Genomic DNA, 20,338 nt, shown 5'->3' on the forward strand with positions numbered 1-20,338 from the left:
AAGGGCTTGGTTGAGATGAAAAGGAGGTGTCAGGAGCGGGATTCGAACCCACGATCTTCGGCTATTACGCCTTAGAATCCCGCTCGTGACACTTGCTTTTCATATCAACCAAGACTTTAGATTAAAAATGTAGTTAGTTAAAACTGCTATTACGGTCATTTGTGATTGCTAAATACATATATGGATTAATAAATAAGAAGTTTGTGTCAAATAAAAAAATCAATTGTTTGATTTTTTTCTTAAAGGATGCTTATCAACAATTCTATTGTGTAATTATTGAAAAATTATCTTATTTATCCATAGGCTTCGTTTTCGTTCAATACATCCTTTTGAAACGTGTAATTTTCAACTAGAAAGCTTTTAGCGGCTTTGAAGAAAGAAAGCCGATAACTAATTATCCATCAATTCGAAAAGGTAGACCATTAGTTAATAGTTCGAGTCTTTACACGAGGATTCAGGACGGCATTCCACTCCTGGTTTTCGATATTTACAGCAGATGGAGGAGAAGAAAAAAAATTGTAAAAAATGACCGGTCTCACGCGCATGATTGATGCCCGTTGAAGTTTTGATTCCATATTCAGACACTGAGGGTGGCTCAAGTCCCGATTTGGTCCGTACATTACGAACGCAATTTATTGGCCTGTAATTCTCAGCGGTTTATGATCGTTTCAGTTTGGCCGGCGGCATTCGCCTATTTTATGACAATTAAAAACCGTGGTTTATAAGACAACAAGTTCTCGAGTAATGCATTTCCGCGAAGTAATCGGTTGGAGAAGTTAAACTACCTTCTTCATCCTTACCTCGATTTTTTCCTTTATTTATACCTGGTTTTATTACAAATTCGACGTCAAAGATGATACAACTTAGATAGAATCTGACAGCTATAACAATTTGAAATGTCAATAAACAAATGAGCTCATCAGGAAGTATGCAGATTATCTTTTCCGTGACCAATTTGGCTCATATGTCACTAGGGATTTGCAAATATCAAACGTTATCGTGGGCGTATGTCACATTAGCGGCAAACAATGCTAGGCCATGTCATCCATATAATCCCTATAAATAATCTCCTTATCTCAATTAATTAATACCGTCAAGTGTCATTTGAAATTTAGAGATTATAATCATTTTTTAATCTCGTCCACCTACAGTCGGTCTTAAGCTATGGGGAATGTCTTTCTATTTTGTTATATAATACCAAACAGAATACGTTGTATTAATATTAAGGGATAAAGACAAAGTGGTAATAATCTGTAATAATCATGTCCTAGAAATAAATGATGAATGGTGGAGTGAGTGCGGTGTTCAATCCTTTTGAAAAGATAGTTCCTACTCACTGTAAGTTGTTTTCAATGATCCGGATTTCGAGCTTATAGCTCATCATCAGCTTGAAGGAGTTCTACAACTATTCTAGGAACTATATTTTTAAAAGGATTATAATCATGCCCTTTCTCCGATCCTTTTCCACTCCTCACTCTCTCTATCTCTCTTCTCTCTATCTCTCTATCTCTTTATCTCTAATCTCTATCTATCTATGTATCTACCTACCTACCTATCTATCTATCTATCTTTATTTTTTCTTTCATTGTCCCAATGTTAATTAGGTAATTTCTCTTTACTTTTCTTTTTTATTAGCTCTGCTTCTTCTCTTTTTCCCTTTCTCTCCCATCTCTCCTTTCTCTTCTCTCTTTATCTCTATCATTTTACTTTCTTTTCAACATATTCTGCAACTCTTTGCCCTTTTTCTCACTCTCTCTTTCTCATTCTCTCTTTCTTTCTCTCACTCTCATTCTTATTTGTATGTTTGTTTGTTATGCTATTTGTCTGTCTGTCTGTCTCTCTCCCCCCTCTCTCTCTTTCTTTCCGTATCTATTTCTCACTCTCTCTATCTTCCTCTCGCTAATATTCTCTCTATAGCTCACGTTTTAATTTTTTCTCTGTGTTAAGTTCTTTTCGCAGGACATTTCTCTTTCTTGTTATTTCTTTTCCCGACCCCATCGTTCTCTCTCTTTTCCCCCCTCCCTCTATCCTCTGTCTGTCTGTCTCACTCACTCCCTCTCTATCTTTCTCTCTCCCCCCTCTCTCTCTAGTTCTCCTTCTTGTTTATCTGTTTGTTTGTCTGTTTCCCTCCCTTTCACTCTTACTCTCACTCTATTTCTTTCTCTCCGTCTTACGTTCTCTATTTCCTTCATAATGTCTTTATTCTCTTGCTCTCTGAATTTCACACTCTCCCTCACGCTTTCTCTCTAGCTCTAGCTCTCATTCTTATTTATCTGTTTGTTTGTCACGCTGTCTGTCCCCCCCTCTCTCTCTCTCTCTCTCTCTACATACATATCTACCTATCTCCTATTTATTCTCTGTCTCTTTCTACATATCTGTCTTTATCAATCTCTTTCTCTGCCAGTCTCTTTTGGAGTGGCCAATCACAAGAAAAAGTCGATTAATTGAAAAATAAAATTTCGATGCTTCCTCTTGGGTTGTGCGGGGAGATGAAGCTGTAGTCTGGACTTTTCTGATCAGTTTAGTTAGTTGAGGACTGTTTTCCAAAATTACTTACCCGAGACTGAAGATGAAGAAATGCGTTTGATATACAAGCAAGATAACAGACCTTGCTCTCTGAATTTCACTCTCTCTCTCTCTCTCTCTCACACGCTCTCTCTCTCTATGTACATACCTACCTATCTCTATTTATTCTCTGTCTCTTTCTATAAATCTGTCTTTATCAATCTCTTTCTCTGCCAGTCTCTTTTGAAGTGGCCAATCACAAGAAAAAGTCGATTAATTGAAAAATAAAATTTCGATGTTTCCTCTTGGGATGTGCGGGGAGATAAAGCTGTAGTCTGGTCTTTTCTGATCAGTTTAGTTAGTTGAGGACTGTTTTCCAAAATTACTGACCCTGGACTGAAGACGAAGAAATGCGTTTGACATACAAGCAAGATAACAGACAAAAAAGATCGGAAACTATCAAGCTAAAATTGAACAGTAATTCTTTTTATAGAGCATGAGTATGAGAACCACAATACACTTACCAGTATGATGAAACATCTATTTTCTTTCTGAACGGAACAGCATCCGATGAAGACGCCGATAAGCGTGAGACATCCTGCGATGACCAGGACATAGGCAGCAAGTGGATATGTGAGATTCGTCAACAGAGGGATGTACTCGTGCTTCGTCAAAATGGTCCAGAGGCCGACCGCTATGACCCCGCATCCCGCCAACTGTAAAAATACAACAGCTACATTAATAAAATAAACACTGACAATGAGACGGAATAAAACAAGAGCCCAAAGGGCGAAGGGGATAATGGCCCGGAAAATAATTACACTCGAGCTTTCTTTAAAGAATGTTGTCAGTTTCGATTAGATAATGACTTCATGAAATATTCATTCATCTGTCACTCGGCGTGAACACTGGGGGAATGCAAATAGAAACCGATTAAGTGAATTAATTCCATCCACCAATCCCCCCCTTCAACAAAACACAATTGAAAGATTTAAGGGTAATTTAATGGGTTATGTTAAAATTTACGGAAAGATATCGTCTTAGGAGATTGCATTTTTTTCTTCAAACTGAACAGTCTCGAAAAGAGCATTCGGCAGTAAAACAAGCCCAGCACTGTTGGACGTAAGATTATCTATTTTATGAGCAGTACAGAGGTTTATCTCTTCTCAAATATTGAGGGGGTTAGACTAAAATTCTTTCAATGTGCAAACATAAATCAGATTTTTATCAATGATCTTAGTAAGAGTATACGCAATTTGTTGAGTAATCCCGAAAAGGTTGTTGAAAAAAACAGTTTGTATTAGAATTTATTTGTCCAGATACGCAACAACTTTATTTCCTATCGTTAATGACTCCTAATGTCATCCAGTGAAGTCAATATGTAAATAGAAAAATTATTCGCAGTCTTCGTACATACATCGTTTATGTAAGTCCATTAGAGTTCGTGGTTCCGATTGACCAAATCACTTTTTTCAATTAGTTAATCTTTATGTAAGGTAATTATTCAGAAATCGTGAGATGCGGTCTGGTGTGATGTAGGTTTCAGAAAAACATTTCCTTTATCGTGCCAACGTTTCGATCTTTATTGAGATCATCTTCAGGGCTCAAAGTGTTTGTCTTCTGTGTGATTGCCATTCTTGCGTGTCGTGTTGAGAGTGCCACTCGGCCCTGAAGATGACCTCAATAAAGATTGAAACGGTGGCACGGTAAAGAAAATGTTTTTTTGAAACCTACATCACACCAGACCGCATCTCACGATTTCTGAATAATTATCGATTAACGGTCACTAATCACCACACATTTATGTCAGGTATTGGTTTAGATAAAAAAAGGTTTGAGATGGGAAGTTAGTGCCTGAGTGGATCTAAGTCACGCTAGCTCAAGTGATAGAGTAGCGTCGTATAAAGCCGAAGGTCGTGGGTTCGAATCCCGCTCGTGACACTGACTTTTTTTATCTCAATTAAAAACCTTAATTAATCGAACGATATTAAATGGTCAAGCGGACCACGTAAACTAGTGAATTTAAAAAACATTGAAAGTTTCGTATGTTCAATTTCTTGTTATTGAAGTCTGACAATAAAAACAAATCTGAACAATCAAATCTTCAATTTATTACTAACTGAACCATGGAAATCACACAAATTTAAGCCATTATAACTTCAGTTTATTCGTAATAGAACGTTACCAATGAGAATCAAATCCGAACAATCATGACATCAATTTTCTCATAAACGAACGCTTGCTATCAAAAACAAATATCTTAACCATCATAACTTCAATTTGTTCATAACTAAACAAGGTTAATCAAAAATAACAGAACCATCATAACTTCAGTTTACTCGTAACTGGACACAGGCAATAAAAACATGGAACCATTTTAACATAACAAATTTGTTCAATGGTAACTTCAATTCGTTCATATTTCAACATTTGCTAACCAAAAACACACGGGAGAAATCCAAATATTATGGTTTTTCGTAAATTAAATGTTCTCATAACTGAACGTTGGCTAATGAGGTAAACACTACATAACATAAATCTGGCTCGTCGTAACTTCAATCGGTTCATAAAAGTCAGAAACTGCTTATAGTCGTAAAATGTGAAAAACAATTCTGGCCTCGCGTAAATCCATCTAACTTTCGTGTTATTTGAACATAAAACAAGAAAATCTTATAATTACACGTTCAGACAAGTACATAACTTAAAAAGGATTCCAGATGGTGTGTTTTGACTTTAGTTCTATTTTTACGTGATGGCTTAGCAATATAAATAGACATTTAAATGGCAAATGCACCTGGCTAAAACTGAACTAACACATATGACAATTATTTAAATATATGTTGTAAATTAATATTTAAAATCTGTCATAAATTAGAAAAAGACATAAATTATAATTTAATTATACAACTTGATAATTGTGGTATTAGGGACGTTAGACCCAGAAAGGCAAAAACTAGCATATTGTAGAATCGTAGAAAACTTAAGTAAATAAATAAAGTTTTAATGATAAAAATGAATTTTCATGGTATTCTCATTCTCTAGCAGGATTCGTCTGGTATGCAGGTAAGATGAGAAATAAATAAATTTGATTTGAGCTGAGTAAAAGGTAAACCAAAAAATTTTTACTTGCAAAATTAAATATCGGTTTTTAAGTCAATATTTAAGACTTTTTACCACTTGAATTTACACATGAAATGTTTAACATTTGGAAGTCAGTTTATATTTATCTTCTTGACAATATGAGAGAAAAATAAGATCAAATATGCTATACATAAAATGAAAAATTAAGTGATTCGATTATGACCAGCATAAGCGGCTTTCAGGGCGTCAAAGTTGCAGAGACATAAAAAACATTAATGTTTAGTTATAACATCAAGTCATTACGTTTTACTTGACTAGATGTCTCTAAGAATTTTATGTTCCTCGCTACTGATATCAGCCTGACATATTTATTTATTAAAGTACAGATTGTTTTTTCTGTTAAGTTAAATTACAAATTTTTCGGATTTAACAGTTCCCCACGAAGACTGGCTACCAGATCTGAGTTCTTACGACGACTTGGTGTTATTTATGAGACAGGACCACACATAATTACTGTTCTACGTTGACATTTTACAACAGCATTAAACCCTAATTCAAAACAATTATTATTTTTTGGACATATGGCATTTGGATTTTGTAACACACGCACAAGGTAGCTTGTAGAGTTTCGTAAACCTATTGCATGCAATCCAAATAAACTATTTCGTTTAGTGTTAGATTTTTTTCCGTGTTGATAGCGGTATAAGATCGTTTGTTTCCATTGTCGAAAGGCTTCGACAAATAAACACGACGACACACGAAATTCTTCATGGTAATACGAACGATGGTAATAAAAACAAACGCAATTATCATAACTGCAGTTTGCTCATAACGAAACGCTTACAATCAGAAACAAATCAGAACCTTATAACTTCATTTTTCTCATCACTTATCACTGGCAATCATAAAAAAACTGAACCATCATAACATCAATGTACTCAAAACTGTACGTAGGTGCTAAAAAAGCTGAACTATCATAACTTCAATTAGATTATAACTACACCGGCAAAAAGAAAAAAAAAACTAGACCATCTGCTTATAAGTGAACGCTTCCAATCAGAACTTTACAACTTCATTTTTCTCATGACTTATCGCTGGCAATCATAAAAAAAATGAACGATCATAACATCAATGTACTCAAAACTGAACGTAGGTACTAAAAAAGCTGAACTATCATAACTTCAACTAGATTATAACTACGCCGGCAAAAAGAAAAAAACTAGACCATTTGCTTATAACTGAACGCTTCTAATCAGAAACAATTCAGAACCTTATAAATTCATTTTTCTCATCACGTATCGATGGAAATTATACACAAAACTGAACCATCATAAAATCAATGTATTCAAAACTGAACGAGGTAATAAAAAAGCTGAACTATCATAACTTCAACTAGATTATAACTACGCCGGCAAAAAGAAAAAAAATAGACCATTTGCTTATAACTGAACGCTTTAATCAAAAGCAAATCTGAACCATCAAACATAAATTTACTAGTAACACTGTAATACTTTCCTTGATATTTCATTTTTCTTACTTGGATAAAAGTATAATAAGACAGATAGAAATTATCTTAACCATTTAGTTATTTGATTGTTGATTATCAATTCTTCATAATGGTGTATTTGTTTTTGCGATTGTACTAGTAATCATTGCTATATCGATGAAATTTTTTTTTAAAAATTAAGAGCATGTTTTATTCTTGTGAAGAGTGAGATAGTTCTGTGTTTGAAGTTTTGATCTAGCAGAATAAAACAGCGAAGATAGGCATAGTAAAACGATCGGAAATGTCCAAACTACGGGTTCATCAACCCGCTGACCCAAGAGTAAATTTCACAGTGGAATAGTTTTTGAACGGTGTGTCAGCAGTTTGATCTGCCTTTTATGTAAATGAAAAAGAAAAATAGGACTAGCCATAAAACAACGATGGTAGGCGGATTATGATGATCTGGGACGATAAATGATCTTACAACAATTTCTGTCAATGTGCATGTTTTTCTTTTATCGTGTCAGCACTACACGGTCAATTATTAGTAGATTATTTTGATTATTATTTATTTGTTATTATTTAAATGATGACGTGGGATTCTTCTGATCTACGAAATTTTTGTAGATTTTGTAAGTTTCTTTTCATTTGGAAGTAGTTCGTTACAGTCCTTTGTTTTTTAAATGCCTCAGTGTCATTTGAATAAAATATATAAGAAAGTTTTCAAGGAGGAATGTTTATACAATTGGTCTGTTAATGAGCCACGACTCACATATCCTACGTGAGAAAACACGCCCATTCTTTTGTAAAGTTCTTTTCCGTGGTAGACATGGCTCGGCTTAGCTTAGCCGGACGTGGATCGAGTCTCATTTCGTTTCCTTGCGGTTAAGAGGATTCACAATGACAACCGGTTTCCTTAATCATCAGTTACCGGTTGACAGGCCGATCTGTAATTTCGTCCCTGAATATGAAATTATTCAAATGAAATGAGACCCTTGTGTATAATGCGCGCTGGTGTTTCTAGTAGTAGGCCGGTCTCATGCCTTCATAATAAAACCGATGATTCAGAATCAATTATTACGGCAACTTTAAGATTTTTTAACCTAAAGGCTGACGATTTCTAACGGAATACAATTAAAGCTTACAATTTTATTGTTAAAGGCCGAGTTTGTACTCTCATTCGAAAAAAAGAAATAATTAGAAATTGGACAAGTTTTACTGTCAATACTTTGTGAAACACGGTTCCTTCAATTCTCTCAGCATCCGCTATTGCAAGGAAAACGTGTTTGCGTAATCTTCTGAAGTAACATTTTGTTTTAAAATTACGTCATGTTCTGATTGATTGTTCAGTTTTGATAGGAAATACCAATATTCACGTGAGAAATTTCAGCATATTCTTGTGAAACATATTAGCTAGCGTAATAACTGGTGCAAGAGGCTCGTTATTTTTGTAGGGATTTGTTGTATTTCAAAATAATTGACGCCTATTTTAATCGAAAAACTACTTAGTGATATCTTTCGTAAGAAAAAATCTAAAAGGAAGAAGGGAAAAGGAAAAACAAAAGAGAGAGAGAGAGAGAGAGAGAGAGAGGGGGTGGAGATGGAGGGAAGGAGAGGGAGTGAAAAGAGAGGAGTGAGAAAGAGTGTGAAATTCAGAGAGCAAGAGAACAGAGACATGAACGAAATAGAGAAAGTAAGGCGGAGAGAAAGAAATAGAGTGAGAGAAAGAGTGAAAGAGAGAGAGAAAGAGAGAAAGAGCGAGAGAAAGAGGGNAAAGAAGAGAGAGAGAGAGAGTGAGTGAGAAGACAAAAAAATTGACGGAGTTCAAGAAGTTGACAAAGTGTAGAGAAGTGTGAGAATACAAAAGAGTAACCAACAATGATTGATGGAGAGTGACACAATATAATAATAGATAGAGTGAGAAAATAGGTAAGAGAAATATTTATTTATTTTTCACACTAATAGATATGATCTTAAAAATAAAACTTGACATTTATCAACACAGGTAACATGCATCTGTTTCGAGTTAAAGAACGAAAAGTCTATTGTAAATATATTGGGTGGCATGTATAAAAAGAAAAATTTTGCAAGTTTTTCCTATCGTTATACTTATAATTACGAAGAAAGGAAATCGAAACATGATATCATCTAAATCTTTTTTTCTTAATGCCTTCATGTCGGATCGCAACGGACGGCTGCGCGCAATTAACACATCCGGATGGAATTTGTTATCTTTCTCTCTCGGCGAAAACATGTGTCCTGTCGCATATCAATCAGGAGAAGAATCACAGAACTGAATAACGAAACAATCGAGCAAATCGTTTTCCGGCTTGTGATTTTTCTTCCTGGACGCGGTTCTGAACGACGAACAATTCAACATCGGGTTTCGAATTGATTTTCCCATTGTCAGTTTTGTGGGGAATGACTACAAATCAACGCGGATACTAACGACCCGACTGTCGGCGGCTTGAACACAGTAAATTAAATTTATGCACTTAAAATTGAGTATTGTTCTGTTTTGATTGATGAACTCGTTAACGAGTTTCAATTTATCCTATAAACAAGTCGGCGTTCCACGAATTGCTTTAAATTGAAACTTATTCCTGTTCACATTCTACTGCGGTGTAATGCGGGATGTCACGTGGCTATGGGCGTTATTTAATACAATTTATGTAACACTTCTCATTTAACGAAAGGGTTTCAATTCAGCTGTTTGTACTCATATAAAATTAACTGTGCATGCATATACAACAGATCATGTGACATCACACAAACACACTTTTCAGGATGCTGTTATCTTGCCGTTTGATATAGTATTATTATTATTTATTTATTTTTGACGAGGGTTCGCAACTTCAGAGGTCATATAAACTCTCAGGGTGCCGGTGTTTTCAAAAAAAGCCCATTTTTAAGTATGTCGGATTCGAATGCAGGGCCGCTGGATTCGAACACGGGACCTTTTTTTACCTTACAGTGATGAGCGCCGTTTCAACGCCTAAACCGTTGCGGCCACCCACCCCCCTTGATATAGTATTACAAACATAGAATTATAGTACCGAAATGTTAACGAGTTTAAAAACAAATTTTTGCGATTTGTAAGTTTATTGACTTGTACTATATTTACCATGACATCTGCAGCATTACCATAAAACACCATATGGCTTGCTCTTACATACATCCGTACATGTACATTCATCAATTTTCATTTTGAAGATATACATTTCTTAATATATGTACATATTTACAAAGGATATAACGTATTATTTGGTGATTACAGTGTTATTAGTTTATTCGCATTTTTTTTCTCAAAACTATACATAAACTAACAAATGTACATGTAATAATTAATAAGGGAAAAGCGAAAGTTAAAAAAAATCTAAATATAAAAACCAACCTAAATAAAAGATAATCCATGCTAAATAAAAATATCAAACTTTCAGTTCGATTTCGGTCTTCCACAAGGATAAATCATAACATGCAAGTGTTTGTTAAAAAGTGTGCTGTAATAGGGGTATTCACGATCTTTGTGCTAACCCTGTTAAGTCTGTTAGGTCCTGTTAGATCGAGAAAAATGATGACGTAGCTTGTAAGAATCGACTAGTTAAGATTATTCGATCTAACAGCCCAGAGCCAATGTTAGATGTTAGGTCGAAAATGTAGTCACATAGCTGTCCGTTAGGGCTTAGGTAACCAACATGGCAGCCATGAATTTGACAGCTGTTTTTTGTTTACATGTATTTTTATTCTTTAATACGTATTAATTAAGTCAGACCAATACATTTCTTTTGTTAATTTCTGACCTGTCCTTATACTCTCATTCATAAAAGATACATCCCATATCCTATAAAGTTGTAGGCTGTTAGTCCTTAGCATAAAGGTTAGGTATGTCGGCCCGAATTAATGCGGGTCATTTGTTAGTATTTTTCGAGTGCATAGATAACATTTTGAATGAAAGAGTTGATTAATTTTCCTTTTTAATTAATTTCTGGCATCTTACAATTTAACACAAAAGAAAACCAAAATAAACAACAACAAGCCTTCATGGACTGTTATAGCTTTACTTTTGGTTCTACCAATCGCCACGCGCAGCATTGCGGAAAAATTAACGTTTAACATGCTAAGAAGGGCGCGTTCATGATCTTACTGGACATATCTATATTCGAGTTAACACGAGTTAACATCTTACAAACATCGTGAATACCCCTAGTATGTAAAATCTATTGTGATATTTTTCCATGCCACTGGCGGGATGATGGTCCTAAAATCTGGTCAAATTTTCTAAATCCTGCTTCTAGGTTATTTAATGCGCCGTAAATCTACACTTGAACTCTGCGAATGGCCTACTAAGCGCGTGAGTCATTACTACTTTACTCCAACGCGGGACGTTGCCACTATGAACACTGTTAGGTCTTACGCTCATCATATGGGCGCTTTGTACCTCAATATTAGGGTCATAGACCAAAAATATCGGTTTTTCACGGCAGATTACCCAACAGGTAACGTTTCTTAGGCGGTGTTCATTTTATGAGGTGCCATCTCACTTCATACCTCTTAGCTCACAATCCCTAAGGCCACAAATACTGACCAGTATGAGTCCTATGGACAGAAAACCTCTTTTCTGCTTAGTCTCATAGAGTAGTCTCTCCTCCGACGGTAACCTCAACCACGTTGCCGGGGTGTCAAAGTTTGCTAACGCGTCCTTCTAAGCACCAAAGTATGCGGTCGTTATTATGTCTTATAATGTTTCTCGAAAGATATCTTTCCTGAGCAACCTGCAGTGTGATGATCTGAGGGTACGAACAACGAATCCCAGCACAGGGTAATACCATGTCCTCTAATTCTCATTTATTTGCTCAAATAAACTTTTCTCCACATTATTGGAGTCAGAGGATAGGCAACTACAACAAATCCCAACTCATGCTTCATGGTGGCACTTGGCTCCTCCAATCGGAAGGAACGGCCTCCGTCTTCTTTAACAGAAGCAGGTAGGCTACACAGACTAGTTTTGAACTATCTTGAGTAGGGTTTTTACTGGGTTGATGATTGCGCTGGCTCCGTTATGGCTTAGGTAACCAACATGGCAGCCGTCTATTTAACAGCTGTTTTTTGTTTACAGGTATATTTATTCTTAAATAGGCGTTAATTAAATCTTACCAATACATTTCTTTTGTTAATTTCTGACCTGTCCTTATACTCTCACTCATAACAGATCCCATATCCTGTAAAGTTGTAGGATACAAGTTAGGAATGTCGGCACGAGTTGAAACGTGTCATTTGTTAGTACTTTTCGAGTACATAGATAGCATTTTGAATGAAAGAGTTGATTAATTTTCCTTTTTTAGTAACTTCTGGCATCTTACAATTTAAAGAAAAGAAAACCAAAATAAACAACAACAAGCCTTCAAGCTTTACTTTTGGTTCTACCAATCGCCCCGCGCAGGATTGCGGAAAAATTAACGTTTAGCATGCTACAAAAAGAAGGGAGCATTCACGATCTTACTGGACATTTCTCTATTCGAGTTAACATCTTACAAACATCATTAATACCCCTATTTCCGAAAGACAGCTTTCTTAAAAATTTCTATATAGACCTGGTTGAGTTATAAGTAAATAACTTTCCATTAGTGAATGGCCTCAATGACCTCCATAAAGACAATTCTTAACACAGTTTTGCCATTTGTCAACAAAAAATTTTTAAATAGATTATCAACTCTGTTGTACAAACAATCATCCCATAGCCGAACCATGTACATGACTATCTACCATGATGAATGAATTTGAATATTTTTTGAATAAGCCGAAGGTCGTGGATTCGAATCCCCTTCGTTAGCTTTTTCCTTTCAACCAAGACCTTAGATTAAAAGTAAAATTTATGAATAATATGTACTTTTGTAATAGCAACCACAAAAAAATTCTACATGCTTGATAGCAGTAACTTTTGAGCAGATAACTAAGATAATTCAGAGCAACTCGATTGTAGGTTTATGGTTTGATTGTCTTTAACCTAAGTCATTATACTTTGTTCGCAAGTCTAAGATCAAACGACCTAGCGTTAATATAAGGTTTAGGCTTGGTTTTTACAAATACTTCCCTTCGGAATGATCAAAGATCGGCGCAAAATTTAAAAGCTTTAAACTACTAAAAACGATGTGCTGAAATTCGCAGGCTTATCGACATATTCAATGAAAGGATTTAAGTCGTCAGATAGCTCATCGAGTACTCTTGTTCAGAGCTATTACCATTGTAGCATAAGCGCTTAGAAAATCTTAGATTTTAGTTGCATAAGCAGTTTAGACTATGCACTACTATACCAGGCATGCGCCATTGATTTCGAAATTTTTTTTATGAACGATATGAATTTTTTAAGTACTAAATTCGTAAATCCTCCTAAAACAGTACTTATCGGGTAGAAACTAAGATTCTTCAGATGCAACTCTAACTTCGGTTATGGTTTTGCTGACATTAATCATTATACTTTTCTCAGGGTTGTAAGCAGTCAAAAGACTTAAAATTAATATAAAGTTTGGGCATGGTTTATTCAAAAATATTGTTTTACTCCTCTCCGGTAAGACCATGGCGGTGCATCTCTCCAAATTATTTCAATTTAAATGCAGATCTCCAAATCGAGGGGTTTCTGACATGTCTGAAACGCCGTCGTCATATAGTACTTTATTCATTTCCTTTTACTCCTGCAGCACAACCACTGTACCTCCAAGATTTCTGCTGCACTAGCAGATTAGACTGACCACTATGTCAGACATGTCCGTCAATAACTCCATCAATTCAGTTCAATCAATGAATCAACCAACTAAATCATCTACACACTCGATAACAGCACAGATTTCAGCCAGATAACTAAGATCCTTCTGAAACTACTGTTCTTTGGTTTATAGTTTACCGATAAGTTCTTTTGGTCTACTGTATGTATTAGTCAGATTTAATATACTGCTTTTGTTTAATCCTGGATTATTTGTAATTCAATTTTTACTTCTTGTTGAGGAATTTTCAGACTGATCAACAACCAGAGCATCTAGGGCAAAATACTAACAATCTTAACATACATATTTACTTTATTATTTTTTTAAGGGTTAAACATATTGGCTGAAAAGTCGTAAATCAGAAGTACTTCTACTTTATTAGCACAACCATGTACTTCGATTCTTCCTTGTTGTACACCTTAGATTTAGGCTAAACGATCAGTATAACTATTACCGACAATGTCAACCATGATTCATAACCAAATGACGTCATTTTTTATATTCATTATGAATCATCTCGTACGGAAACTAACGCACACATCAAAATATGCACCCATGCAGAACACGCAGATTATTCCGAAGCAACTTTACATTTTATGTTTTGTGATTTTCAAGGCACATACTAAATACTTGTTCACCCTATGGTCTTTATCAAAAATTTTAGTTTAGTACATTTATGTTTAGTGGTCTAATTGGTCAAATCACTTCTTTCAAGGATTTATTATTTTTATGTATGGTCTAGATTGAGATGAAAAAGTTAGTGTCAAGTGCGGGATTCGAACCCACAATCTTCTGCTCAATACGCCGCTGCTCTCACCACTTGATCTATCGTGACTTTGAACCACTCGGACACCAACTCCCCCTCTGTCTCTATCTCATCCCCCTATCACAACCAACAACCTTTTGAAGTTTTCTCTCTTTTTTTGGTCATTTTTTTGCCATTGTCCATTAGGTCGTGGGTTCGAATCCCGCTCGTTTTAGTTTAGGTTGATCTATTTACGGTTAACTGATTTACATCTCAGTAAAAACTCCTGAATGACCAACCACCGGTGCATCACGGTCGGTCAAGCAAGTGGTCCTTGATAGGAAATAGTGCATAAACCATTTATAACTTTCTTAAAACTTTCCCTGCCTTTTTCCATTTCAGCGCTGCTTATTCAAAATAATTATTTTATAAAATTAAAATCTATCATCTGACCCATTTTTTTTTTTTTTGAATGGGGCTTCCGACATCTAGGTCATTTCAGCCCCCAACTAAGTCTATATTCTATTTACCCTTTGAAACACTACATTCATACAAATAAATACATTCATACACATAAATTCATCCATACAGTACACTCATTCCCTTTGGTCGGTGGAGTACTTGATATTCCTCCACCGACCCCGAACACACACTCTCACGCTCTCAACGTTCGAGAGGCGATGATGACGTTATATTTCACCCTCGCCAATCACGCTAATAAATACATGCACTCAGACAAAACATATAGACACAACACATAAGACATATTATATACAATAAAAAACCAATTTCCCCTAAAAAGCGGAACTATGGGGGGGGACTATGAAACTCGCTACCGTATTCGAGAACTCTCCTTAAGTCCGGCGGCGTGCCTACACGCTCTCTGTATGAAGCCAAGGCATGACACGCCTCTATTATTTGGGACACATCGAGCAACCTTTCTCTGCATAAGGGGCTCCTATTCCTATTCCTTTACTTATAACCTATACTTCTAATGAACATAGATAGATAGGGTTCAGGTTATCTAATCTACATTTTGGTGTACTTGTCATATAAAGTTTCAAGTTCCAAGGTAAGATCTAATTTCATAAAGCTCATTGTATATAAGAACATTTGTGTTAAAAGTCGTTGTAATTGACATCCAACACGCAGTTTGGATGATGAACCTGTAATTTGGTCGATATTGACATTTTGGTTTGCCTATCCTTGCTGGGTTGGCAGGAAGACGCATTTCGGCATTTCTCCATTCTTAGTCTGAGAAATTTCTTTGAAGTCTCTTTTATCCTTGATCTTCACTGACCTACTGAAGATGGCAAAATGCAGTTTGTTGACTGTCAGTTTGGGCCTTCAGGGAAGGGCAGACCAAATTTATAATAGTTGGACTATAGTCTTGTAGTTATTTATTATCCAGAATCGAGTCACCCTATTACATCTACAACTGTTTGTTGTGACAAGACGAAGAGGTTTTGAGTAATAACTCAGTATCTCCATTGGACCAGTTTTAAAACGAGTAGGATCGTATTCTAATGAGTGAAACCCCGCTCTCGGCGAGATATGGTGATTACAACTGATAATCTAAGCTTCCTTTGCTATTATAATGTCAGCACTATATGATTATACCGATCCCAAAACAGATCAGAATTAAAATAAAAACAGGTTGTAAAAAAAATCCTCGAAAGATAAAACAGATCTCAGAATCTCTCCTTGTGATAACGATCTAAAATATCTTCCCTAGTGTCCGTATTATAGCTAAATACGGTTGTAATTTTCCTAATCGATTATTTACGGATAACGTCGGTAATTAGTACGGGATGAAAGGCATTTTTCGATTTTTCGGGTTGTGCGTCCTTTCGCCGAGTCGTGACTCTATAAAGAAACAAGGTTGGAACATGTGTTAATTAGAATGTTTAGAGGTGTAGTTCGAGCCCTGCGCTCCCGCTGGCGGACCACCATCGATAATGACGAAATGGTTAAAACGTGATAAGAAAACATGAATTATAATGCAAAAGAAACCCGGTTTCAACTTGCCAATAAATTTATTTCCTCTAACCTTTTGGCAATACTTCTTGAAAAACCGTTAAATCAAGCTGGGTGTATGATAACTGTCGAGCAGATGGTCACATGTATCATAATGCAACCTTAATTTCAACAATTTTAATTATTTACAAGCCTTTATTTCTTTTGAATAAATTTATTCTTTAAATAATTGCATAAATCTGTGCACCTAGGCCGTTAAGCAATTAACTGTTTTAACACAGGTTTTAATAGACATATAATAGGGGTATACACGATCTTTGTGTTAATCCTGTTAAGTCTGTTAGGTCCTGTTAGCTCGAGAAAAATGATGAAATGGCCACGGAGAGCTATTAGTGAAGATATTCTTCGTTTTTCTTATTAAATCCATTATGTTTCATGGTCCGATTGACCAAATAACTTCTTTCAATTAATTAATCTTTATTCTCCGTGGCCATTTCATTTGTCGCCGAGAATCGAATCCTGATTACATGGCATTTGAATAATGGCAAAAGGTTGTGGAGGGAAAATTCGAAAGGTTGTAAGTTGAGGAGTTGGTGCTCGATCAAAATCTCGATAGCTCAAGTGGTTAGACCAGCGGGGTATTGAGCCGAAGGTCGTGGGTTCGAATCCCGCTCGTGACACTAGCTTTTTCATTTCAACCAATACTTTTTTTTTAACGATGGATACCAGGAACTGGATGTATCCTACCTCCTGAGCACTGCAGCTGTACAGTGACCAAATTCAGGGTCGCTGAGATCTGATCCCGCTCCTTCAATTGATGAGTGCCGTGTCAATTTCTTCCAATTGCGGCCACCGATCCCCTTAGGCATCACAAAAAGTCCAGAGGTCGACGGTGGGTCTCGAACCCACGACCGCGGGATCTACTAATCGAGAGTCTGACGCCTTAACCATTCGGCTACCGCGGCCCCCGACCAATACCTTACAGAGAGATTAATTAATTGAAAGAAGTTATTTGGTCAATTGGACCACGAAATATAATGGTTTTGTACGAACCATTATTTAATCTGCTGATGTATTCAAATTCATCAGTTTCAATAGTTTAAAATCTATTTTTTAGAGGAATATAAATATTTAAGAATTAATCTACTATATTATATTACTACATATAACTAATTGACTTTACAGCCTGAAGAAAATCATCAGAATAAAGAAGAAAACCGAGCCATTTTAAGAAATAATTTCGAAAAAGGATTTTAATTCACTAAAGCCGCACGTGAGATATGCAAAGCGGCAAGTAAGTCCAGTCCACATCTACCCTCGCAGAACTGGTTTAAAAAGTCCTGCGACGAGACTCGAAACATGAAAATAAAATTAGAGTAGGCCGTCCTTAAACTTTTTGTGCTACTTGACATCCTCTGCCTTCTGATGGAATGCAAGTGAGTTAGTTCATGTAGTCAGAGTGAGAGTTTAAGCGTGTTTCATCCGGTCCTTAAGTATTACCTTGCCTGTTCATTTTTGGGTGAAACAGTTTCAACAAAATCTCTATGGTTTTAGTCCAAACGGAAAACATGACAGAATAAGTTTAATAAATGTATGTCTGGTTGGCTGTGCCTTCTAGTGGCACCTTTAGAAGTTCTGATTGCCCACCTTTATGGTGCCAAAGGGAATTGACTGGCTCGGTAAAAAACTAACTGGTTAAATGGTAAAAAAAGTTCTAAAACGAGACAAATCGTGTTGGTTTTCTCCACCGAAGCCCGAAACTTGGTTACCATCTAATTTTCTTCTCCTTAACGAAGGTAGATAAGTTTAATAATGTCTGTAAGGCAGCTGATATGACTATTGTTAGTGCCATGTTGTGCATTCATTCCCAGTTTCTGCACGATGCTTAATTTTTGGATAAATTGGTCCTGTTGAGCTTTGTTCCATCATATGTATATGTTGTGCTTATATTTCAGGAATTTTGAGTTCCTTACTGGATTTGTTGTTTCTTTGAGTTCACTTACCTATTCAAAGCTTGCTCGAGATTCGACAATATTGATTTTAGCATGTACCATTTTTATTATATGCTTAGGAGGCTAAAATTAAGATTATCATCCTACAAGAGCAACAGATTGTTAGTTTAAAAAAAGAAAGACTTTTTGTTTGATTATTTTGGTTGCTGCCAGAGCTTTGGCTGACGGTTTCAACAACCATGTCATATTAAATTTACCTTATTAATATTAATTTATGAAAATACAAATGATTTATTATATGTCTGTATGTCTTGTCTTAGTTTGCTTGGTCCTGATTATGATTTTTCTACATAATTGTAATCTATCTCATGAATCTCAGGTTATCTATTTTTTAACATTAAAAAGAATCCATTATATTTCTTAATCCGATTGACTAAATAACTTCTTTCAATTAATTAATTTTTATGTAAGATATTGGTTGAAATAAAAAAAGTTAATGTCACGAGCGGGATTCGAACCCACGACCTTCAGAATTCGAAAGGTAGGTTGAGTGGTGTCCGAGTGGATCGAAGTCACAATAGCTCAGGTGGTTAGAGCAGCGGCGTAGTGAGCCGAACATCGTGGGTTCGAATCCCGCTCGTGACATTAACTTTTTCATTTCAACCAATACCTTATATAAAGATTAATTAATTGAAATTAGAAAGAATATTTTCTACCATACAGAAGGATTTTATGTCCAAATATCAGATGGTTAAGTGGGCAAGGGGTCTTTTAAGACATTTCTACTTGACAAATTATCAAAGAATTCACCAATGCACACACTCATATTAATCAAATGGATAGTTTTACAAGGTGGCTGTATACTTCGTCTACAATTAATCAAGTATATACCGTTTATTTTGTGCCCAGATGAAAATTCAATCCTTTTTAACGAAAACGGAGGACGAAGTAGGAGGACTGAGAAATAAAACACACATTGTTTTCCGCCGTAGAGATAAGACAAGACTGAACCATATGGCAAGATTGCTCTTAATTTAGGCTTAACTCCAAGCTCAACAGACCGTAAAAGTACAAATCGTTACAACTGTTTCAACACTACAGATCCCACACGTACAATTTCCAGCACGGGTGTTAATCGACAGTTTTAAATCAGCATTTCAACTGTTGATCGAAGGGCGTAACGGTAAATTGTTCTCGTAACACTTATTTAGATTGTTTATCTCCTGTGGGCAGACGGCAGATAACATTAGTTACACCAATGCCATACGTTCAATATATATATATATATATATTTAAACGCCCAAACACCAAAAAGCGGTGTTTGTTACGTTCAGGAAAATCCTCACCCCTCAAATAGAGAGATATTTAAAATAAAAAGCCCTAGATAAATGAAAAAGTTATGATAAATCTGTTACCACCACGCCATTCCTAGCCAAAAGCCCAAATTAACATGGGGTTTGTATAAGACCATTTTTTGGTAAAGTTAATCCTTTTCGAGATAAACGGCGAGGGCCATCTTGTTACCAAAAACAACCCACTCACGCGTCTGCCGGGCATAACTCATCAATAGTTGATCCTAGCAATATTTTACTTTCAGTGGAAGTAGCTTAAAATAAGCTCGAAAATCTAATTGTACAGTAAAAATATAGGATTCTCATTCAAAATAACAATGTTAGTGTCATTTCACAGCTAAATGAGAAAGTTATGTGAAATCTGTTATCGCCACGCAATTCCTAGCTAAAATTAAGTTATTTTTTGTTAAAGAGATAAAGAGATGGAGCATATATATCTTATATAATACATCTGGGACAAAAATAAACTAATTCCTAGAAAA

The 20,338-nt window shown here is 35.8% G+C and overlaps 1 protein-coding gene and 1 non-coding gene across 2 annotated transcripts in view; one reads left to right on the top strand and one right to left on the bottom strand.

Moving 5' to 3' along the window:
- Positions 1 to 20,338, bottom strand: part of LOC106662015 (CD151 antigen-like) — a 98,707-nt gene that overhangs the window by 26,577 nt on the left and 51,792 nt on the right. Inside the window, exon 3 of the mRNA XM_014385811.2 lies at positions 3,030 to 3,221. Within this exon, the coding sequence (XP_014241297.1) occupies positions 3,030 to 3,221 (192 nt within the window). The remainder of the gene's footprint in view (positions 1 to 3,029; positions 3,222 to 20,338) is intronic.
- Trnat-agu lies at positions 19,076 to 19,149 on the top strand. Its single transcript has one exon. It is a non-coding gene; the product is annotated as a tRNA-Thr (tRNA).

This window comes from Cimex lectularius, unplaced genomic scaffold, assembly GCF_000648675.2.
Source record: "Cimex lectularius strain Harlan isolate CLEC.00 unplaced genomic scaffold, Clec_2.1 scaffold360, whole genome shotgun sequence".
Lineage (NCBI taxonomy): Eukaryota > Metazoa > Arthropoda > Insecta > Hemiptera > Cimicidae > Cimex > Cimex lectularius.